This window comes from Varanus komodoensis, unplaced genomic scaffold (assembly GCF_004798865.1).
Source record: "Varanus komodoensis strain SLA01 unplaced genomic scaffold, ASM479886v1 scaffold14_1, whole genome shotgun sequence".
Classification (NCBI taxonomy): domain Eukaryota; kingdom Metazoa; phylum Chordata; class Lepidosauria; order Squamata; family Varanidae; genus Varanus; species Varanus komodoensis.
In genome coordinates, this window is record NW_025335438.1 from 21,701,635 (window position 1) to 21,724,122 (window position 22,488).

At 39.8% G+C, this 22,488-nt stretch overlaps 1 protein-coding gene across 3 annotated transcripts; it reads right to left on the reverse strand.

Moving 5' to 3' along the window:
- Positions 1 to 5,805: 5,805 nt before the first annotated feature.
- Positions 5,806 to 20,377, reverse strand: RNF138 (ring finger protein 138). Of its 3 annotated transcripts, XM_044424299.1 has the most exons (8): positions 20,200 to 20,377; positions 18,280 to 18,406; positions 17,177 to 17,342; positions 14,053 to 14,168; positions 13,098 to 13,169; positions 10,525 to 10,630; positions 10,223 to 10,330; positions 5,806 to 7,559 (listed from the first exon to the last, which is right to left on the reverse strand). In XM_044424299.1, the coding sequence occupies exons 1-8, from the start codon at positions 20,360 to 20,362 to the stop codon at positions 7,491 to 7,493; spliced, it is 927 nt and encodes a 308-aa protein (XP_044280234.1). In that variant the 5' UTR covers positions 20,363 to 20,377; the 3' UTR covers positions 5,806 to 7,490. The 3 variants fall into 3 exon arrangements, with proteins under 3 accessions (XP_044280234.1, XP_044280233.1, XP_044280235.1); XM_044424298.1 differs by lacking the exon at positions 5,806 to 7,559 and having other exon boundaries at positions 7,568 to 10,330; XM_044424300.1 differs by lacking the exons at positions 5,806 to 7,559; positions 20,200 to 20,377 and adding an exon at positions 19,431 to 19,923 and having other exon boundaries at positions 7,568 to 10,330.
- Between the last annotated feature and the right edge of the window lie 2,111 nt (positions 20,378 to 22,488).

The following is a 22,488-nucleotide window of genomic DNA, read 5'->3' on the forward strand; positions in this document are numbered from 1 at the left end:
GTGCTTCTCTATGAGAACTTCCATGAAATAGAATTTAGTCTTTGGGCTGAAAGTGTGATATCTCCTTGGACAAGAATTGTGCAATGGAACCCTCCCCTGTCTGAGTATTTCATGTTTGCTCATCATTGCCAGGATGGGAGTTAGATGGGTAGCTCTTCACTCTTGTTCACTTTTCCAACTATTGCTCCCTTTTGCATCAGCTCCATTCAGACATAATTGCTTCCATCTTATGACAGGATGTGGCGAACCTCAAACATCTCTAAGAGAGAGGCAAACACTTGCAGTTGTAACTGTATGGCATTTGCAGAATGAAAACTGCCAACATGATCCACCATAATATAAAACCTGCAATATTAAAAAGATAGTTTAAAACCAAGTTAAAAATGGTTATTAATAAAACTACCAAAATTCGATAAAATGGCTTTTTAAAAACCCTAAAATGCCCTATCATGTGCTGCCAAAGGCCTGAGAGAAAAGCTTCATGCTGGTGCCAAAATATTGGCATCAGGTGCTCCTCACTGCAGAGGGTGTTCCACAGCCGAGAGCAGGCCACTAAGGAGGCCTTCTTCCTTGCTGCCCCCCCCAAAACTTCTTTGATGGAAGAGGGATGCAGTTGAGTGCAGCTTAGGGGTAGGTCCGTGCTGGGAGAGATGCTCCATCAGGTATTGCATACCTAAGTGGGATGAGGCTTTATCATCAGAAATTTTATACCAGGTTGGGCAGGCTGCCCTGTGTCATGCGCTGTCTCTAGCAGCAAGAATGATACAGTGCATATCACTGAGATGGATACTAGGACTTGCAGCAGCAACCCGCCCCCCCCCCTTACCTTCAAATAGATTACCCCAACATGACAGGGCTGTCTGAGTGATGCAAATTATTAATTTATTGCCCCCAAACAATAATTTAAAAAACCTGGAGCTTGCTGGGGGCAGCAGTAGGAGATGAGCAGTGTCTGCAACATGTCAGTTCTTTTATGCATCAATAATGATATATCTGTGTGTTTACTAGAACGGGGGTGGGGAAACATAAACACTGCACTGTTTTGTAAATTATGCATAAAGCAGAGTGAAAGATGGGCAAATTAGGTGTAATACCAGGTACTAGTTTGTTTTTGTTAACTTTTGTCCCACAGTAAAACAAAAATTGCATCTTCACAGTGTTAGGTATCTTGTGTTCATCGAATGGTAATCTTGCCAATGAAATCCATTTCCATTCCAGCTCGTAACACGACCAATGGGGAAAGTTTGAAGGAGGGTGAATGCTTCTGCAAGGCACCATAGGTGTCTAGCAGTCTGTCAACAGAGGAGACCCCATGCTGGCCAACATAAAGCTAGAGCACAGGCTTACTGCTTGAACCTGGCATCCTCCAAGTTGTCTGCTAGAATCTCTGGTTCTCTGCTGGACTCGGCTAGACTGCTTCTGGTGAAGCAGTTTCTAGCATTAAGAGGATCCAAAGCATTTGCCCAAAGGAAAAAGCAAATACAAGTACAGTATCATTATGTTGATGGACTGCACAGGAACAAAGAGAACTGTGTTTGCTGGATCAGCAATGCATATTCCCTTATTCTTCTGGGTATATATTTAGCTAGACAAGCCTCAAAGTGTCACTCCTTAGCTCAGCTTTTCCCAACCTGATGCTCTCCAGAAATTTGGGACTTAAACTTCCATCAACCCAACCCAGCATAGCTGATAATTAGAAATCTTAAGTGTTGTAATTTAAAACACCAGGAGGGCAGAGTGCAGTATCAGCTATCAACAACCTTGGAAAATATTATGACACACACACACACATATTTCCAGTGTTATGAGAAACACATAAAAACCTTTATGAGTGAATGGACACTTATTTAAGGGATACTTGTACAACAGATATAGAAGATAAAACAGTTCCAGAATAAATAAATAAATACTTTTACCGGTATTTTTCAAAGAGCTTGGTGCCCCCTAGTGGTGGAATAATATAACCACAAAATGTTAAGAAAGTTTTAAAAGACATTGCCATTAAATTTTCACATGACATATGAGAAGAAAACTATCAGCCTGCCAGACCTTTCAACATCGTGATAGCCCTTCCTTTAATACAGGTGATTTAGAAGTGAACCATCCCCACAAGAAGATTATAGTAAAGTTTGAGATCCAGTACAGAGCCATTTTTTGTTTTTAGGTATTTCCAGATAAGGCTTTTATTGTCCAGTTGCCCAGCCTCCTTGGAATTTTACAGGGGGTCAAGATGCAGTCTTGTTCCACTTACAATCCTCCTACATTTTCTTGCTAATTCTTATCTTTTTCTTTACTCAAGATAAATGCTAGGCTGCCTTTGGATTATAACGCTGGGGACCCTCTGTCTAGAAACACCTTTGTTTCAAACAAAATGCAAAGAGCAACTGTGAAAGTGGCAATGATTAGGAACAGACTCTTGAGAACAGTGGATGTCTTCTTCAGAGCAAGATATTTATTACAAGTAAGTCATTATTTATCTTGCTCTTTTAAGCCTATTTTCAGAATTTTGCAGCCCTGATGAAGGAGCCAACTGTATCAAATAGTGTTGGAATGCATTTAATTGTAATTGTCAGTACTTCTGATTACTCATTTCTTTTAGCATTCTAAAAATGCATTTTTGCCAACACGTTAAGTTTAGTCACCATATTCCTCAGAGTCTGGAAGCTCCATGAAGGGCAGAAGCCACTCTGCTTCTTCTAGGACTGTAAAATTTGGAAGTAAGGTTGAATGAAGATTCCTTGATGCATTCCTTCAATTTAGGGAATTAAAAGGGAAATTTCTAAAAAGCAGTACCAAGTTTTCACTGACTGGACTATGGCAGGCAGTATTAACAAAGAAGCAGCAAAGAGAATGGAAACACCAGCTTGGGAAAAAATTCTGTATGCTTATCAATCAAAGAGGGGACCTTTGGCAGTTTTAGCACTATACAGGTACTTGCCAAGTAAGATTCATACTAGATGATAAAACACCAGCTAAAGATTGGAACTGGAGGAAGTGGTTATTGGGAAGTAGAGTAACTTTTCCCTCCCACCCTCTTTTCTAAAGAGAGTTATCCTCTCCATCTCATATTTGTGCAACAATTTTAAGGAATGGGAGATCCAAACACAAGCCTCCATCATCTTGTTTAATTTGGCCTTCAGAAAAAAAAAAGAACTTTTATTTGAGGAGATTCTAAGAAATGTCTAAATGTTATCATAAATTAAGCTGTATATCAGAACAAGCTAGTCTCAAATAACCACCACACTTTGTGGAAGAGGTAACCACAAATACGAGTAAGGGTGCAGTGCAGTGGGGATCACCAGAACCCTCTGAACTTGGAGGATTAAAGGCATCCCATACAGAGCTCCATGAATTCTGCAAAGTAACCGGATGTTTGATTTTGGATGTCTAATTGCAGTGTTTAGGAGTGGGAGGGAAGAAACTGTGGATACATTGAATCCTGATGTCAACCTGTTCCCTGCCCTGCCCTCTTCCCCAAACACTAAACCCTTCTCCAAGCTGTTCTTTCAACTTTCAGAAGCAGCCAGCATGGTTCTTTTCATGCTGGCCAAGAGGAAGGGCAGGGGGAAGGATCCAATCACAGAACTCCAGATCTTTTCTGGAGCTCTTCTCTAACCTTGGATCTGGGAATCTGAAAAATTCTATGGCCCTCTAAATGGTGTTGAGTGGCCACAGGATTCCTCTCATTTTAATAGCAAGTCAAGCACACTATTCTCAGTTGCATACAATTTATAAAAATACTGTTATGTATTCTCCAGTTCTTTTAACAGCAAGAAATTCAGACTGTGTATTAAATGGTAGACTGTATCAGACTGTATGTGATGCAGACACTATTGAAGACTCATGGTGTCATTGTATACTGGCTTTGTTTAGAAGTATATACATGAGGCATTGCAGAAGAAACACAGAGGACGTGAGGCAATAAAGCTATTCATTTTGCACCAGTTACCTAAAGTGGCCAACTGCACTCCAGTGACAATTAACTAATTGCCTCTAATATTCCTGCTGAAGACTATGTTCTTTCTCTCTCTCATTCACATGCACACACATGGGGGGAGAGCACACATGAGTGTGCTTATCCTGTAAATAAATGGCTCATTCAGAAAGTTATAATTAGTTATTAGCTCTCATTCAGAAGATTTCACAGATCACCCCTGATTATTACCCAGCAATCAGATTTTAAAAGGATGTTAAGCCAGTTGCCATTATATCATACTCTTCTCAGAAAGCTTTGCCTTTCATGACAAGCTGGCTTGAAAGCTGATGGTAGGAAGTCTTCCTTGGGATAGTCAAATACAATAATAAACATTTAAAATATGAAAATGGCTATTTATATATTGAAAAAACATTGTACTACTGTTTAGCTATTACTAGTAAATGTTTTAGCCTGTAGGAAAACAAAGCCCAACCCCACCAGGCTGTTGCAGCAATAAAATTAAAGAGGAAGTGACTGAGTCTGAATGATTACTGTGAGCCTGGGGTGCTTTGGAAGCATACACCTTATCAGATATGGATGACATGGGATAAACAGGAAAAATCATGTAGGGTGCAGCCAGCTTGCATGGGATAAGGGAGCTGAAACCACTGTGGCTCCTTTTCCCTGATGACCATGCCAAGCTAGCCAATATTGACTCCTTTCAAAAAGCCACTCATATGGGCTCCAGTACATGTTTAACTTCATGAAAGCAAGCATTTTTGCATCTGTTTCTGTTGTGGTTCACATAGTTGCATTTCTGACTCTTCATAGACTCTCTCTACCCCACCCCATACTTAGCTGTAATGGTAGGTGCATTGACTGGTGAGGGTAGGTGAAAATAGGCTGCCCCCGGACACCTTGCTTAGCACTCCATGAAGTGCTCTACCCCGCCGCCCAACATATTTAGAACCACAACTTTTTGGCAGCTGGAAGCACTTCAAAGAAAAGTGAGGACATCTGGTGGCTGCCATCTTTATTTTCCATGAATACATCCGGGCTACATTCTTAAAAGCAATGATGCTAGTTCCATGCAAGCTGCTGTCTTGTAAGCTTTTGCTGGAGCTAAGAAGAACACCAGGGGGCTGGGAAGAGTAGTTGGGCTCTAGGAGGGGCAGAGGCAGGCCATGGGGGGGGGTCAGGAAAGTCAGCAGGATGTTAGCGGGTATCATGAGGGGCTTAAGGGAGAGGCAGAAAACTAGCAGGGGCTCAGGAAGGTTGCGGAGCAGACCTGAGGGGTACAGGATGATTGTGTGCTTACATATCTGAATGAACTGGTTCAAAGGAGTTCTTTAATGTGTTAGGATTCAGGCTCCTGCACTTACCACCTCTTATACTCAGTCTTCTGGGCAATTATTAGCCTTTTGTGACTAGCCATAGCTTCCCAGAACAGGTTCTTAAATGGCCAAGCTTGTCCACAGGTACATTAATCCCTATCCTGCTCCTTTATAAAAGGATTCTAATAACTTCTTAAATGCCTAATTCGTTAAAGGAGCTTTGTCCATTAAGCTTACTGCTACCTTAGATCTTGGTTTACTACCACATGTACTTTTAAGTTTATTCTATGGTTCTTGCTTGTGTTACTGAGTGAAAATATCTATTGCCAGTGTAGTTCTACTCATGTAGTACCTTATTTAAAAATTTCTCTTTCCAGTTTTTTACCATAAAAAGTATTCTTCTATCAGTCATAAATTTAGCATATAGCTTTCTATCTATCTATAAATGCCTATTAGGTTGCAAAACAAAAGGTATCTCAGAGGTACGGAAAATCCTTAAAAATATTTAAACTGATTTTTCAAATTTAACTAAAAATATATCACAAATCTTGTAAATGGATTGATAATTACACAGTCTTTATTACAAATCACAACTGTGCAAGAATTAGTTTTGAGTAGTCCAGAGAACTGTAATCCATGTAATAAAACAATGTAATCCATTCATTATAATGTTCTTCTCATGGTTTCCCCTTAGTTGTATCAGTTAATTAACTTATGGTCACATGCATTTTTTGAGACTGAAAAAAATTTCAACACAAACCATCCAGAATCTTTGTTTAAAACAATAGTTAATTGTTAATGTATACCCAAGGAAAAAAATCAAATCACTTTTCCACAGAAACACAGCAGAAAACAAGTAGATCCCAAAACCAGCACACACCCCTGAAAGGCACTGCTGCACTCCTGTGGAAGAATTTTTAGTTTCCCTCGCAAAGCAGGTCTTTAAAAAAAAAAAAAAATAGCCACCATCGACAATGCAAAAAGATAAGATGTGCAGCAAGCAAACAATTAGCATATATGTGCAAATTCCATTATCAGCAATTAGAAATTTTCTTTTATTGCCTGAAAATAACTGGAGCAGAACCCAAAGCATAATGGAAACATGGAAGAACAAAGGAGTGATACTGAGAAAATCTACTGGTTCCCATTTATAATTATACCTATAGCACAACAATTGATTCAAATTTCCAGGGCCACTTTTTAAACAAGTAAATTTACTTGAAACTATGTTCAATATTTATTGAAACTATGCTCAGTTAGTGGAATTTTTAGTTAATTAAGCTTTATCTAAGATCAGTATTGGCTTAAGTCATATATTACCCTCATATGGTATTTTGAAGAAAAAGTGTCTTATTTGCTACTTTAAAAACACCTGTAGCAGGTTAATATTATCAAGGTATAGCAGCCCAGTATCTATTCCTTCTGTCTCAGGTTTTCATAAAGAACAGGAACAAATTTTCATAAACCCTTCCTAAAACTTGTAACAGGTCTCAAACAGACAAAAGTGAATTAATGTCAAGAATTTTAACAGACTAGTATAGAGGTAAGAGGCTGGAGGAATACTTAGTGGCAGGAGGCCTTTATATCAGCAAAACTGAATACGTCATTGCTGGCAAAACTGTAGACTATGATTACACTATCACAGTGTTAGGCTTAGTTAATGTTCGCTATTACTTACAGTTCCTGGACAGCAATTAAGAAAATCATTGTATGTTATAGTTCTTATATATAGGCAATAACTGGAGGTAAGTAATGGGGGAGAAGAAAACAATTTAGCTTTTAACTAATGACAGAAAATATAAAAATATTTAGGATATGAACAAGAAAACGCAATTAATCATGTGAAGATGTTTGCCCTCATTATCAACATTCCATTGTAACATTTCAACTCTTGTGCTAGTACAGCAACAAAAATACCCTATGGTATAACAACACCAACAACAGAAAAATTGCTGAAAATAGCTCCATCCGCTCTCCAGGACAGCAATATTCTTCCCAGATGCTTGCTGTGTTTCTATGATTACTTGGAGCAGGGGGAAAGACTTTGTACTAAAACATAGGATGATGCGCTTTTCTTCTTTTTGTTGGTTTAAATAAAAATCAATTTAAAATGAAGTCAACCTTGGGGAAAAGAAAATTTGCTGTTGAACGGAATACAGAGTTCACTTTTATTAACATTGAGACCACCAGATGCAGCTTCCCCCCTCCCCCTTGCAGATGATATGAGGAAATTAGAGGCTTCAAAGGTTCACTTGACAAGACTCCTCAACAGCATTTTGAAACAGAGTGTCCTCATCCAGCTGAAGGTTCTGAACAAACAAAACAAGGTTGGATTAGAAACAAGCTTTCAAGTCAGACTTACTCCACTCCAACTGAGTGCAATATATACTGTGCAATACCGTGAAGAGAACCTAAGGAAAACAAATGTGTAAGACTAGCTTTTGTTAAAATTATTCAAGTGACCATGTAGAAAAGAAGACTGACATTCTGCTTATTGATATGACAATAGCTGTGAGATTGTGTATTACTAAAAACTAGAAAACTAAAAATGATTATAAGGAATGGTTGTAGAAACTTTGACAAATTATAATTATGAGTAAGGTGACTGCTATGATTTATTTCTGATCAGAAAATTAAAAGGCACTGCAGCTATTTGTGTGGGAATAAGAATTGTTTGTTCACCCTTAAAACCAGCCTAAAATTAATTTTAAAGAAACAAATACAGTTGTTCCATTTTAGAGAAAGTTTACTCAAGAAAATATTAAGCAGCTAATATTGCCTATGTTACAGGATATAATTTAGGGGCAGTTAACTAGCTAAAGCACTTCTTTTAAACAGTTATTTTTCTACAATTATTTTTTTAAAGTATCATTCTATATTCTGTGTTGTGATAAAGATAAAAATACTAAACCAAATGAACTGGGTGCTCAAGTTCCATAAGCATAAGGGGGGAAACTCCCCCAAATATCCACACACTTGTATTCTGCCTTTACTCTAAGGGTCTCAGGGACTGTCCTTTTTCCATTCCTGGTCACTTTACGCACATACCTCTGTTGTTTCCCTTCCTAGAATGTAAGAAAGTAAAAGACTTCTTCAGTTTGAGCTAACCTCCTCCTTGTTGGGGGTTTATATTGTTTGGGATGGAGAGAAACTATTTTTATAATATTTACATTTTGAATGGGTAGTCTCTAGGTACATTCTGCAAATGGACAAACATAGATATTTTGTCTGCTTTTGTTGAATTCTCTGTATAATTATGCCCAAGGACAGTAGCATATCTTGCTATATATAAACTGTACAACAGTATACATTGCATATGTATCCATCATCATGGATCTATTCAAAATTCACATAAGAGAACTGTAATACTTTATCTTGGAATTAAAAAACAGTATGTGGGACTGGAGAATGTAGACTGGAGAATGAAGATTGTTTTGTTCAGACAGCTGATGGTATTTCAAAACAAGAATCACCCTCAGTTGTGTATAGTCAGTCCACAATTGCTTCTGACAAACAGTTTCTATGTTCATTTGTATGCTACCATGTTCACCAGCTCACCTTGCTGTACAAGTGATTTAAGCAATACAACAGTGGAAACAGCTGCCTAGAGAGGTGGTGGGCTCTCCCACACCATTCAAAAAGAAGCTGGACAGCCATCTGAGTAGGATGGTGTAACTTGGTGTCCTGCAATAGCAGGGGGTTGGACTTGATGGCCTTCATGGCCCCTTCCAACTCTTCTATGATTCTAAGCTTTCTTTGTAACATGTAGGTGGTTGAAGCATAGTGAACTAAAAGGGATATATACCCTCTCCCCCACTTCCTGGCTGCTCTGTTGTTACCATCTCTTTCAACTTGGAGCAACTACGAATTGCCTGAGACGGAAAAAGACTGCTCTCTTTTCCAGCAGCAGCAGCAAATGGGCAGGTGACCAAGCAAAGAAAAAGTTACTATGAAAGGAAAGCAAGCACACAGTTTGCCTGAATCTTTACTATTGCTGCTGTGTCCTGCGGGGAAAAAAGCATTGTTTTTAGAAGAGAACTTGAGAGAGATGTGAAGCAACTTCTTCATGTCTCAGGCTAGTGGCTGCCATTTACCAACAGAAAAGGAGGGAGGTGGCACAAAGCAGCAGATCAGCAGGACAGTATGTAACAGTGCTTAATTCACTGTTGTTACAGCTGTATGCATATTAAAACTAAAAGCCAAAGCATCTTCACAGAGTTGGGGGCTTCCTTTTATTTGCAAGGCTGTATATACCAATTTTTGCACATACCTGAATCCATCTGAGAAGTCTACAAAATCTGTTTGACCAAGAGCAACAGTAGGCCAAAAGAAAGGTATGCGGGAAATATAATGACTAAACAATATATTGCAGGAGTAGGCAAACTTCTTCTATGTAGATACATTTGGCAATTTGAGAAACCATCCTGTGTGCCATCACAAAATGGCTTCATGGGGAGCATAGCAACAGGCAAGTAACCTGCTCAGAAGTCTGAATATAAGGCAGAGGTGGGGGATTGGAGCTCCAGCACACTGAACTGTTGCTCTGAACCCAGAATTTCCAGCACTGGCAAAAACTGCTTTCATAGCAATTCCAGTTGCCAGTAAGGAAAATTAAAATAAAAAAGCAGGAAGTGCACTTTGGTTGGTGCCACGGTATCTGGGGATGCACTGCCTCCCACAGGCACTGTGCTGTCTCTCTCTGCTATATGGTCTTTCTCTAACTTTAGTGAGAGTTAAAAACTATTCAACAATCTCTACTATTATTATCAGTTTTAGATTGGTCCACAATCTACCAAGACAGTTGTAGATTTTCAACAGTATTTTGACAACTTAAACTTATAAACTACTGAGCTTCTATAGCTTTTTCTACTAAATTTAATCTGGAATAGATGGAGGTCTAATAGATGGAGGTCTTCCAGAACAGAAAAAAACCCAATATTAACATTTCAAATTTAAAATGCAAAGTTTTTACCATAAAGTCTCCATAATCAAGTTGATGTCTTTGATTTAAATGGCCAACAAAATCTCTTGTAACCTGGTTAGGGTCTCCCCATGGAAGACACACACAAATAGGACAAATCTAAAAGGGAGAGAAGGAGAGAGAAAGAATAAGCGGTTACATATAATCCTGATTTGTTCATTATTAAGAAGAAATACATATGATTTCTCACATGGAAGAACAGGGCAGTTCTTCCTCTCATGTTCATACATCTTAAAATTAAGATAATTTCAAAAAGCAAACCCTTATAGACACTTCAAAACACACAAACTTACTACTGGATCAATTTGATAAAGATGACTGTCATTACAATGATCCAATAAACTCTGTCTTGTGAAGTTACTCTCTTGACATATAGGGCATTTGAATGTAGGCTGCACACTGGAGGAAAAAAAGATAGGGTCACACAGTTGAAAATGAAATTCAGTATGTTCCAAGGACCTTTTCAGAAAGAATTCAAGCACATATGAGTTGGCATAGCATATTAGCCATTGCACATTTAGTCTGTAATCCACACATACTTTCCTGGAAGTAAACTCATTTAACTCAATGGGGCTTTCTTCTGAGTAGACAATGACAACGTTTTACTTCATCTGTATACTGCCCAAAGCGCTCTGGATGGTTAACAACTCATAAAAAACAAAATAAAATATAGTACAGATTCATAGGTATGTTCAGTAAAACTAGATTGCTGCAGACGTAAGTCTCCTAAATGCCATTAATAGACATTAAATAGTTCAACAGTCTTAATCTAGCACTGGAAAGGTAACAGAGTTAGAGCCAGACAGGCCTTACTGTAGTAGTATTCCAGAATCAAGGAGCCACCACTGAGAAGGCTCTCTTTGTTGTTGTCTCCAACTAAGTTTCTCTTGGCAATGGGTCTGAGAGGAAGGCTTCAGATGTTGAATGTAATGTCCAGGTAGATTTTGGGTAAGAAAGGCACTCTGGCAGGTATTGTAGCCCAAAGCCATGTCTATTTTTATAGATTAAGTCCAGTAACTTGAATTAGGCTCAAAAGCAATACAAGTGGGCCAGAATCCCTATCATATGTTCAGAGCAACAGGCCAAAGGTTTTAATCTGGTGATTGAACTTTGCACAAGCTGCAGCTCCTAGACTGTCTTCAAAGGCAGCACCATGTAGAGTACATTGCAGTAATCTATTTTAGTTGTTATCCAGAACATAGATTACTGAAACCTGGCTAGCCCCATACAGCAGCATAGTTGGATCAAAAACCAAAGCTAGAAGGCACTCCCTGACACTGAGGCCACCTGAGTCTCAAATGACAAAGATAACCCCCAAGCTACAACCTGCTCCTTTAAGGGGAATGCCACCATATCTAGAACATTTTAAATACCCTCCTTATGGTCAGAAGAACCACCCACTAAAAATATCTCAGTCTTGTCTGCCTTGAGCTTCAGTTAGCTCTCATCCAGTCCTGTTGCAGCTATGTACCAGTTAGCCTATACTTTTTCATTCACAGCCTCATCTTCTGGAGATGAAAGAGAAAAAGAGCTGCGTGTCATCAGCAAGTTGATGGCGATACATGCTTAACTCCAGATGAATCCACTCAGAAGTTTCATGTAGATGTCAAATAGCATGGGGGACAGAACCGATCCCTGGGCAACTGCATTTGGGAGAATCCATGGAGCCAAGCAACATTCCCCAAGCACCATGTTCTGGATGCAATCATTCAAGCAGGAGTGTGATCACTGCAATACAGTTGACCCCCAGTCCCAACTCAGACAGCCACCCCTGCAGGATACTATGCTCAATTATATCAAAAGACACTAAGCATTAAATTGCACTGTAAGTGTATTTTCTGGATGACTTGAGCAGAAAAGTAGAAGGCTTACTTTCAGTCTATTCTCTCTCTCTCTCTCTCTCTCTCTCTCTCTCTCTCTCTCTCTCTCTCTCTCACACACACACACACACACACACACACACACACACAGAATTCCTTTTAAAAAATCAAGTACAACTGTTGTGGAACTATCTTTTTCACTTCACTAGGGAGCAACCACTAAAACCATCAGCTCCAGCCCCCCTTGCTCAGTGCAGGACTCTAACAGATGGCCATTCAGCTGCACCTTGAATCTCCCTAAAGTGGGATGCTTTGTGTAGGATTTGACTTTTAAAAGACAACAAATAAGAGAGAGTCTTCTGGGAATGTGGTTAATTCACTGTGCATTGTTAGGGACAGTTCTGTTTTATAGATAGTTAAGGCATCTAAATGTATCCAGAAAAGTGGGGCTGCAGAAGAATATCATAACCTGCAGTTTCCCCTCTCAGTCACAGTGATGAGCAGCACAAGATCTTCACCTCCCACACAGGTAAAGCAGTAAGGCTTATACTCCCAACACTCTTGTTGTCATAAACCTCTCCACCTACCCAAGCCTCATCTTTATATAGTCAAATGGAAAAGTTCAAACTGTACTCTAAAATGTGAATATTCTAATTATTATACATTCAAAACAATTTGTCCAACTTTGAGAGCAAATATATCAGGTTAGTAGCATTAGTTGGCCAAATGTCAACAAAATTCAGATAAAAAAAATCTGAGAAACCAAAGGTTAAGGAAGAACTTTTTCATCCATTTGCAACCATTTTTGCACACTCAAAACACACGCTTCAGATTCTCTGGTCAGCAATAAAGTTCCACAATAGATATATACTCTAATGTTACCCTAAGTCTCAATAATCTGGGACAAATGCACTTAATATTTATTTAATACTTCAGACCTAGTATTTAGATTTTAATAAAGTACACCCCTCATTTGTGATTTCCAAATTATTTTGCTGTTCCCTCCCCAAATCTAAATAGGTATTGATTTCAAAAGTTATCCCTACCTTGTTGCTTCTTCAGGAACATGTAGATTAGAATTTTCTCCAATTTCTGAAGTAGAAGAATCACTCCTAAAACTTCATTAGAAGGGTGACAATTAATTTAAAGTGAAATACAGAAAGAGTTGCAATGCTAAGCAGTAGGATAAACATGCAAATCCTACTGATACTAGAAGGACTTGCTTTCAAATCAGTGTTGAGGTTTGGGCTATAGATATTATCTACCTTTGATGGAAAAAAATACTTTGGAGGAGCACTGAATAAAGGATCTGAATAAGTCCCCGCAATACTTGCAGTGACTGGAAAGGGGTTAAAATCAATGCATAGAAAGGAACATCCCAGCCCCGCTTCCATTTGTCACCGGCAACAGTTGTTCTGGAGGGCATTCGTCTGACAAGGAGAGTAGTCTGCATCTACAGAGGCTCACTACATGAACCAGAATGTGGGTTTTTAGCATTCTGGCTCACATGAAAGGTTTCCATGGATACATGAAGTTCTCCTCTTTGGACTGTTGCTCTCCAAGAGTAGAGGGTGACAAATGCAGAAAAGGAGAGGGGTGGAGCTGGAGTGCTTCTTCTCCTCACACATTAACTTCAGTCTTTTCTGGATGCCTGAAAAGAACTCACTTCATGCATCATACAAGTCTACAGGTCAGGTCAGGTCATGCAGCTGTCCTCTGCATATAGTTTCCATATGCTACATTTACAGGAATCACTGCAGCCACAGCCATATTATTCCAGCGCTATCCAAGAAAGAATTTATTTGGAGTCATCATGAAATGCACAAAATGAAGTAAAATAAGATATATACTTGACTCATCACATTATAATCACATGTGAAGACATTCTAACCTACACTGTTACATATTTCCCCCCACATCAAATCTAAAGCAGCATACACTAGTTTAACATCAATTTAAACATTAATTAACATTTCTAGTTCTACCTGAAGTATGAATTACCTGTTTCCTGTTGAATCCTGAGAGATGTCTAAGTTTGGAATTACAGAAGACACACCATATTCATCTTGATACTTCTTACATGATTTATAATGCTGTCTCATACGAGATAATTTAATCTGCAAATAAAGTTGTCTCTCATTTAAATTTTAAAAGGCAATGTTAAAAGGCAAACTATATCCTTGATTAGTTCAAGGATCACCAATGAGGTATCCATAAGCACTTTGAATGGCACCCACAAAGCGATTTCCAACCTGGTGCCCAAAGGCAGCCAACGTTTTTTAAAAATCCCAATTTTTTGAACATAAATACATTTGTATGAAATGCATACAGCTTTCTAGCAATCACACAGAGGCTTTAATAATAGTAGACCAAATATCCAACAAGTATCCTTTTTTAGGTTCCATGTATTTATCACTGGCTTAAAAGCTGAAAGCAATGTAAGGTTCCCAAGTCACTGTGTTACAGGAGGAGAATGCTTGTCCTTCCAAAGTTGTATGATCAACTCTTAGTTCTCAAAGGGGTGCAGAGAATCTATTTATGTTGGCCATTTGTTGATGTTCATTAATCAGGTAAATAATATACTAAATATTTAGGATTTTATTGTTTTAATGGATATGAATTTGATTATCGTTGTAAGCCGCTTAGAGTTAGCAGCATACAAGTATAAAAATAAATAAATAAATAAATATCAAATGCTGTTCTAGTACAAAGTTTATCTGTATAATAACATTTGCTCAGAAGAGACAGGTACTGGACATTGCCAATACATGACTGGAAAAAGTATTAGCAGTATTCTACCACTAGATGATGCCCATAGCAGTTTCTCAAATTCTCAAGTTCACGGGTTCAGAAAGATTGGGGAACTCTGAGCTAATTCATGCAACATTCTACAGAACCCTTTTTATTTGCATCTCTAGACCAACAACCTACCTAGGCAGTAACATATAAAGTGTTCTCATGTTTTTTTGTTGTACTGAGTCCAATACAAGGGCTAAACAACTTTGCTGGTGCCATCCAGCAAAAGTCTACAGTACTACCTGGTTTAAACTTCAGCAACACTTTGGAGGGGATGACACTGATTGGCCATCTTTAAAAAATTGGTTTTCAATTCTGAATATGTGAAATAATTTCATAATTTTTAAATGGGTCTCAGTTTAGCACACCTGCAGAAGTATGCAATTCCACAGGTCCAAAACTGGAAAGCCTCACCTGGGCAGCTGGTATGAACTCTTGGCACTGACCCAGAGAGGATCCAAATGAGCAGGGGAATTGATTTGCTTTCCCCTGACAGCTGACAAAAGGTGAGCTGTCAAGTCGGAGCAAAGCCATGAGTGATCTTTGCTTGTGGCCAGCACATTAGCCTCTTTGCTGCAAGATACTCAAGGTTCTGAATCTCCTTCCCACAAGTCCCAGTGCTCCTAATTTTTCCACCCATATTTGCTTGGGAAGGTAGGTGCTTGGGAAAATAGAAAAGTACGCCCTCCTTTTTTGATCACACTTGCTTTTAATAGCTGTTCATATATATACTTTTTTGTCCACATTGACTTGACAGCTGTCAGGAGAAAGCAAAATAAAATTCCAAACATTTGGAACACCTCTGGATCAAGTTGAGTGTTTGTACTTGCATACCTCCACAGTTGCACAAGTCTTACTAAATTAAAAACACAAAAATAAAAACCCAGGTTTTTTTCTTTTTAAAGAAAAAGATGCTCAACCACTGACTGCCCCTGCAGTGTGCTGACTGGCACTTTGAAGGGGGTTTCACTGGCTGCCAATTTGGAAATAACTGTTTGCAATCTCTGAAAAACAAAGAAGATAAAGAGGGAAAAAGCCATGGTGAGCAAAAAGAGGCTTGTGATGGTGAGCAGCAGGCCAATTATGGCCCTTGTGAGGTGACCATCACTGGCAGTGGCCAGAACAAGTTTGGCAAGAATGTTAAGGGTTCTTGCCAAACTGTTAATTAGCTGCTTTTCCCAGTATATGCAATGTAACTAGCTACCCAGGTGCACACAATGTGACAACCCATCATGGGTCCAATAAGTCCTACAACAGGCTATTAGTGGGCAATGTGGTTTGGTGCCCTCAGATAAACTGTTCTGTTGGAAACAGTCTGGGTTTGCATGATAGGACACCCCACTGCCAACTATGGGCTGCTATATATGTTAAACCAGTCACTGTGCTGCAATTCTGTTTTTTTTTTCCTCATTCTGTGTAATGAAGAAAGACAAAACAAGTAGAAGAAACATACTGGAGGGTTACAAGTAGAAGATGACAATAGCTACACACACACACACCAGTAAAATCCCACAAATGAAACAGAGATGGCACCCAAAGAGCCTCATCCGTAAGCATCCCTAGCTTGCTTAGTATAGACCAGGGGTCGGCAACCCGCGGCTCTGGAGCCGCATGTGGCTCTTGAATCCCCCTGCTGCGGCTCCATCGCTCACAGCCCCCGATCTGCGACCCGCGCCGGCACGGGACAGCCCCCGATCTGTTTCATAAATGCAACACACTATAGTTTTGTTATACATAGCATAAATGTAAAAAATGATAAATGCAGTGTTATTTTCTTTTTCGAGGTGAAAAGAGTTTTGCGGCTCCCAGTGTTTTCTTTTCTGTGGGAAACGGGTCCAAATGGCTCTTTGAGTGTTAAAGGTTGCCGACCCCTGGTACAGACCCACTGAAATTAGTGGAGCAGTTGTCTCACTGATTTCTATGGTCCTACTTTAAACACAACAAAGTCTGGATCCAATCCTTTATCAGCGAAGAAGCTTCAGTAAAGTCCTTTAAACAAGTACTTTCAATACCACTACCATTTTTAGTTCATGAGACTGTATCCACATATCTTTTCCTTGATGAACGACAGTGTGGAAAGGCAATATTATCAGTACTCACATTTGTCTGTGAGATTCTGCCCTTTCTCAGGTGTCTTCATAATGCAAAACTCTGGTAGCAGACAAAGATGCACCACCAGCTACCCAAAAGATGGTATTCAGCACAAATTATTATGCATCCATACTCAGATGTAAGTGCCAGACTGCGTTTGGTGAGGCTTACTCCTATGTAAGTCTGCATAAGAATGCAGTCTTTACCCACTTTTAAGATTATTTAAAATCTACTGTACCTGTTTGTCACAGCATCTGCAGCTCCCCATCAACTTTTTCATGTTGTTTTCAACATCTAAGGCTCTGTTGGGACGTGCTTTCTCTTTTCTGGTTACAATGCCTCGGCATAATGGGCAATGTGTTCCACCCTCTTTCATAGCCAATAGGAAACATTTCCTGCAAAACCTGAACCCAAATATAAATTGGCATATAAAAATAATATTCTGTTTTATCAGCAATACTCCTATTACAGTATGTTTCATTAAAGTCATTCTGTCATAATGCATAGATGATACCATATTATATAGGCTGGCAAAAATCCCAGGGGACTGCAAAAAGCACCAAAGAGATCTCTCTAAATTGAATGAAAACTTAAAATTAGATGCAAGCCTTTAATTTGTTGTAACAACAGTATCATCGACAGTACATATCTTGTTGCACTAGAACTAGAAAACATGTACAGTGGTAAGGGAGGAAAAGACCTGAGAGTTTTCTTTCTCTCTCCTTCTCTGTCTTGTCTTTCTTTCTGCCCCTTCCTCCCAGAATCCTATTTCAGTGAGGGAACCATAAAAGAGGGTGAGGGGAACATGGGGGCAATCCTGACCTCTACACTCCTCCATTGGATGTGTGCTATCTTCTGAATTTGGAAGCTGCTCTAAACACTACAAATCAAATTTGTAAAACGTTATCTCATTTCCAACAATAATTAACTGGAACAAATGAATTATCTGAAGGTATCAATACCTACAGAAGGTACCTGGGAAATCTTACATGTTCACATATTCATTGTGTGTGACAATTGAAATCAAGAAGTCTTAGCAGATACAGTTTAACAAGTACAAACTCTATGGAGGGAGTATGCAATAGTTATTCAGGAAAAAGTACCTTGTATCTGTATTAGTCACATGCCTAGAAATGGATTGGAGTACTTACAAGATTACAAATCTTGTTTAGCATCTCTTAAATAATTTTTTTATCAATGAAAGTGGAGTTAAAAAAGAAAACATTCTCAAAATAAATGTTCAAATCCTTACTGAAAAATATCTAGCAGTATATTGCTACAGTAGAATTGTAAACATAATAATTGTAAACAGAAAAGTGGGCCAGAGACACAGATACCTACACATGATGACAAATGGAAATCCTCACAGGTGTTTTGAATACATCTTGACAAACAGGACAGTAATAGTCATCTTCATTGAAACAAATTGTGGCAGGTTCCTCATTCATGGCAGCAAATTGTGATATTCCTAAAAGTAATTGGAAAAAAGCTAGATATAATCACATTACGTGGTAGAAAAAACATAGGCCAAGGCATATCCCTTTCATTTGCCTTGTATCTTGAATCTTTTGCTTTGGAAAGGCTTCCCCAGGATTTTAGATATCCCAATAGTGAGCATAATGAGGATGATTACATTCTATTTATATCCTACCTTTTCTCCTCCTTCAAGGACCTCAAAGTGGCTTGGTTTAATGCTAAGATTTGTGACATCAGATAGAAACAATGCTGCCTGATGTTCTCTTTAGCTCAGAAAAGGCAACCTGGTACCTTCCAGATGACTTGGACTACAACTTCTAACAACTGCTCCTATTATTTCATGTTGGCTGAGGCTGAAGAGGGTTGTAGTCTGGAAGATACCAGGTTCCCTACTCCTGCTGCAGCACATCTTGTTTGAGATTAGATATATATTCCAACTTTCTTCCTCTTGCAAAGAAGTCTAGACAGTTGTTATGGTCCTTTTCCTCATTTTATCCTCCTAACAACTTGTGAGGTAGATTAGGTTGAAAGACAATGACTCTAATCCAAAGTCACCCAGTGGGCTTTATGGGAATTAGACAGTTTTCTTGAGTCCCAGACCAACACCCTAACCACGTCACTACTTTGGATTAAGAACCACATGATGTTCCATTGATGTGGAATGAAGTCTGAAAGAACTTCTGATGGTGGCAAAGGTAATTCTGTAGCATGACACTGGATTGTTTTGCCCCTACTCTGGTTTGGCAAAGGATTATTAAACCTAATGGGCTGGGGGTGCTTCCAGACTAGACTTTGATCAAACCACTGCCATATCTTGTTCAAACAATTTTGTTTTCAACTCATAAACATCCTGTTATTGTTCTAGTAGTGATGGAGTTCTCCATCTAGGACCACCATGGGTTATTTCTCTGTAAGGTCTCCAGCCCCTTGAGATCTGCAATTGAATCCTTTGCTCATGTTTGTCCAGATATGAATGTGCAGTTATGTTCCATCAGCCACAAGTATAAAACACTTACCTTCTGAGGTTCACCTGTCCCATTGCCATTCTTAAAAGACTGCTGGTCAGTTTCACTAGTCTTGAATGTTAGGCATTTTGGGCAGCTATGGACATAAAGCTCATGGAACAGAATAATGCAACCTTGAGTAAAGACACATAGGTTTGTACTATTAAGGATGAGACTCTGGCTGCTTTTTTCTTTTTTGGTTAAATGGAAGTTTCTGTTAAGTATTTCAGTTTCTTTGCATTGTTAACAGCCTGATGCGATACAATCCTACTTCACTCAGAAGCAAGTAGCACTGTGCTACTTAAGTCCTACTCCCAGTCTAGAATCGTAATCTACGAGATTTTAATTGGAGTTGTTCTGGAAGCTGCTTTGCAAACGTAAGTCGAAAAGCTGCTTACAAACTGAAACCCCGTCGCGATATGGTCGGTGCAAGAGTAAAGAAAGTTAAGTGCAACTGCCCGTGCAGCTCACAGAACAGCATTCCCCAACCTGGCGCCCTCGATGTTTGGGACTTCAACTCCCATCAACCTTAGCCAACATGACCAGCAGTCATAATTGGTGGAAGCTGCGGTCCAAAACCTCTCGAGGGCACCAGGTTGGGGGAGGCTTCTAGAGAGAGAAGCGATAGTCACAGGAGCATAAGCGGGGGCAGGAGCGGGCCGCCTCGCGTCAAGCCTCAACTCCCGTTTCACGCCATGGGGGTCTCCCGGGCACGGCGGACCTCGCCCGGAAATTTGCCCGCCCTTCACCTCGAGGGGCCGCCACGAGGCATAACCTCTACCTGTGGGGAGAACGGGAAGGTCGATCACAGGCCTCGGGACAGTGCCGGGATCTTCAGGACGCCCAGAGGCCAAGCCGTTCACACCACCACCGCGCTCCATTGCTCTTGGGCCGCCGCCGCTATAGCGGCGGCCTCCTCCCAACAGGCGGGCCTGGGTTGTCATGGCAACAGTCCCGCCTCCCAACCGGCGGGAATTGTTATTGAACAAGGGTACTTGTTGTCGCTGGCTGCAGCCCGCCCGTAGCCCGCTGGGCGGCGACGTGAAAGGCGCTTTTCCTCCCCTGCGGCTGGTGCAAGCTCGCGGAAGGCTTGAGCGGGGCATTCCTCTTTAGCTAGGGCTTACATTTTAGGAGTCCAGCCTCAATGATTGCAGTTCTCTTTCTTCCTTTGGTAGAAACATCCAAGAACTGGAGGCTGCACAGCTCCCGCCAAGGCAGGATTTTTGGATGTTCTGCAAAATTGAAATTGACAAGCACATGTGCACACACCTGTTCGTTCTCTGACAGTTTCGCTGTTCCGTTATTATTAATAATTATGATTATTTAAAATCAGGATTGCGTACGACCTGGTGTTATGGACAGGTATTTGGGAGTAAACACTATTAAATTGCGGCGAGATGACTGCACTATAAACCCTCTAGACATCCAAATTTGAGAGATACTTAAACACAAAAACATTCTAGCGGTCAGCATACAAGAATAAAGAAAAGCATAAATAAGCAGATCTCTGACTCTTTCTTCAAACCCTGTTTATCTTAGATGTAGCCTTTTAGCGCACAATTCTCTTTATTTACTAAGGGCAAGGTACTCCGCGAGAGATCGCTGTTAAGATTGATCATAATTAAAGCGTTTGTATTTTTAATTGCTTTACAAGTGTTTTGAGACAAGCTGCTTTATTATTAAAAGAGGGGCATAAATATTAAAAATAAAATAAAGGTCCCAAGAAGTTGACAGTTGCTGAATTTTGCAGCTATTTGCTCTGGTGTTATTGCCTGCTCACCTTTCAAACAAGTTTCTGTACCTTTAACTTAGGTGAAAATAGATTTAACAACCGATTATCTGCCTGTTATGCAGCTGCTAAAGAAACAAGAGCCCAAATCAAATAATATGACAAGCCTAGGTACCGATAGCCTTAGAAAACCCACCTCCCTAAGTATATGTATATTCCATCAAACTACATCCTCCCATAGTTACCTGGAAGGCTTAAAGAGGGGTTGGGCTTAGCAGAGGGGGAACAGGTACTCTGAAAAGCCAACTGTATCTACTGAGGATAAGTTCTGTTGCCATCTTTCCCATACTTCCTTGGCATGGCATGGGGCATTGTGCCTGCCTCATCAAAGGCTGTTTGCATGATACAACAAAATGGTGAAACTTGAGGGATGACATTGACCAGGGCTGGAAGTGGGGAAAGAAAAATTGATAAGGAAAAACACATAAAGAAACTGCTGATCAAATCCTGTCAGGTTTTGAGAGGCATTGCCCCATGTGCAAGACACCTTGAAATAGCAGCTCTGGCAAGTTACCTGGCAGCAGCTAGGCCATGAATGATTTCATTCAGGGTCCAGCTTTCTCAGGAAGGATCATAGATGCCACATCAACCAAAGGTAGGAAAAGGTGCTTCCAGCTAATAAACTCACTTGTGCATCCAAAAGAAATGTGGACAAAGGAGCACCCACCAACATGTGCAGCCAGATTGTGGGCCTGTCAACTCAGAAGTAAATCTCATTGAGTTGAATGGTCCTGTTAAGCAGAATACATCCAAGTTAACATGCATTGAATTGCAGCCTTAGGTCTAATCAGATTGTCTGGGGCACATATTCTAACAGACAATCTGATTAATATGAAATTCTGCAAATGATCAAAATAATTTCTGCACTGAGCTGGAGGTTGGAGTTGATAACCTAAATGGCATGGTCTAACTCTTATGATTCATTATATCCTCCATAACAGTGACCATCCATCTCACAAAGAGTCACCTATGAAACGTATTTCTGGGGTTTGGATGTTGCCCCTTCATTCATTCTTACTAGCTTTGGATTGGAATCGGATGTTTTAAAGTACTTGGTCTGTCAGCTCAAAATATAAAGCTTGTCATAAGTAAGTCAAAGTTCCACATATAACAAAGAAGAAGAATGTTGTTGGGTTTTTAAATGGGACAGCATTAAGGTTGCAGTACTATGTATATGGGACTGTTTTTGAGCTGCGATGTGTAGGGTGGCAGTGAGGGTACATATCTGGTTTGCAGAATACATGTGATGATGGTTGTGAAATTGTTGGTTTCTAGTCACTT

Bases quoted from the DNA above. Each gene is read 5' to 3' on its own strand.
- RNF138 (XM_044424298.1), bottom strand. From the start codon at position 20,362: ATGACAACCCAGGCCCGCCTGTTGGGAGGAGGCCGCCGCTATAGCGGC. The intron at 13,170-14,052 runs GTAATTCATACT...CTTCTAATGAAG, and splicing joins CAGGATTCAACAGGAAACAG to TTTTAGGAGTGATTCTTCTA. The intron at 10,631-13,097 runs GTAGGGATAACT...TTTTTCCTCCAG, and splicing joins GTTCCTGAAGAAGCAACAAG to TGTGCAGCCTACATTCAAAT.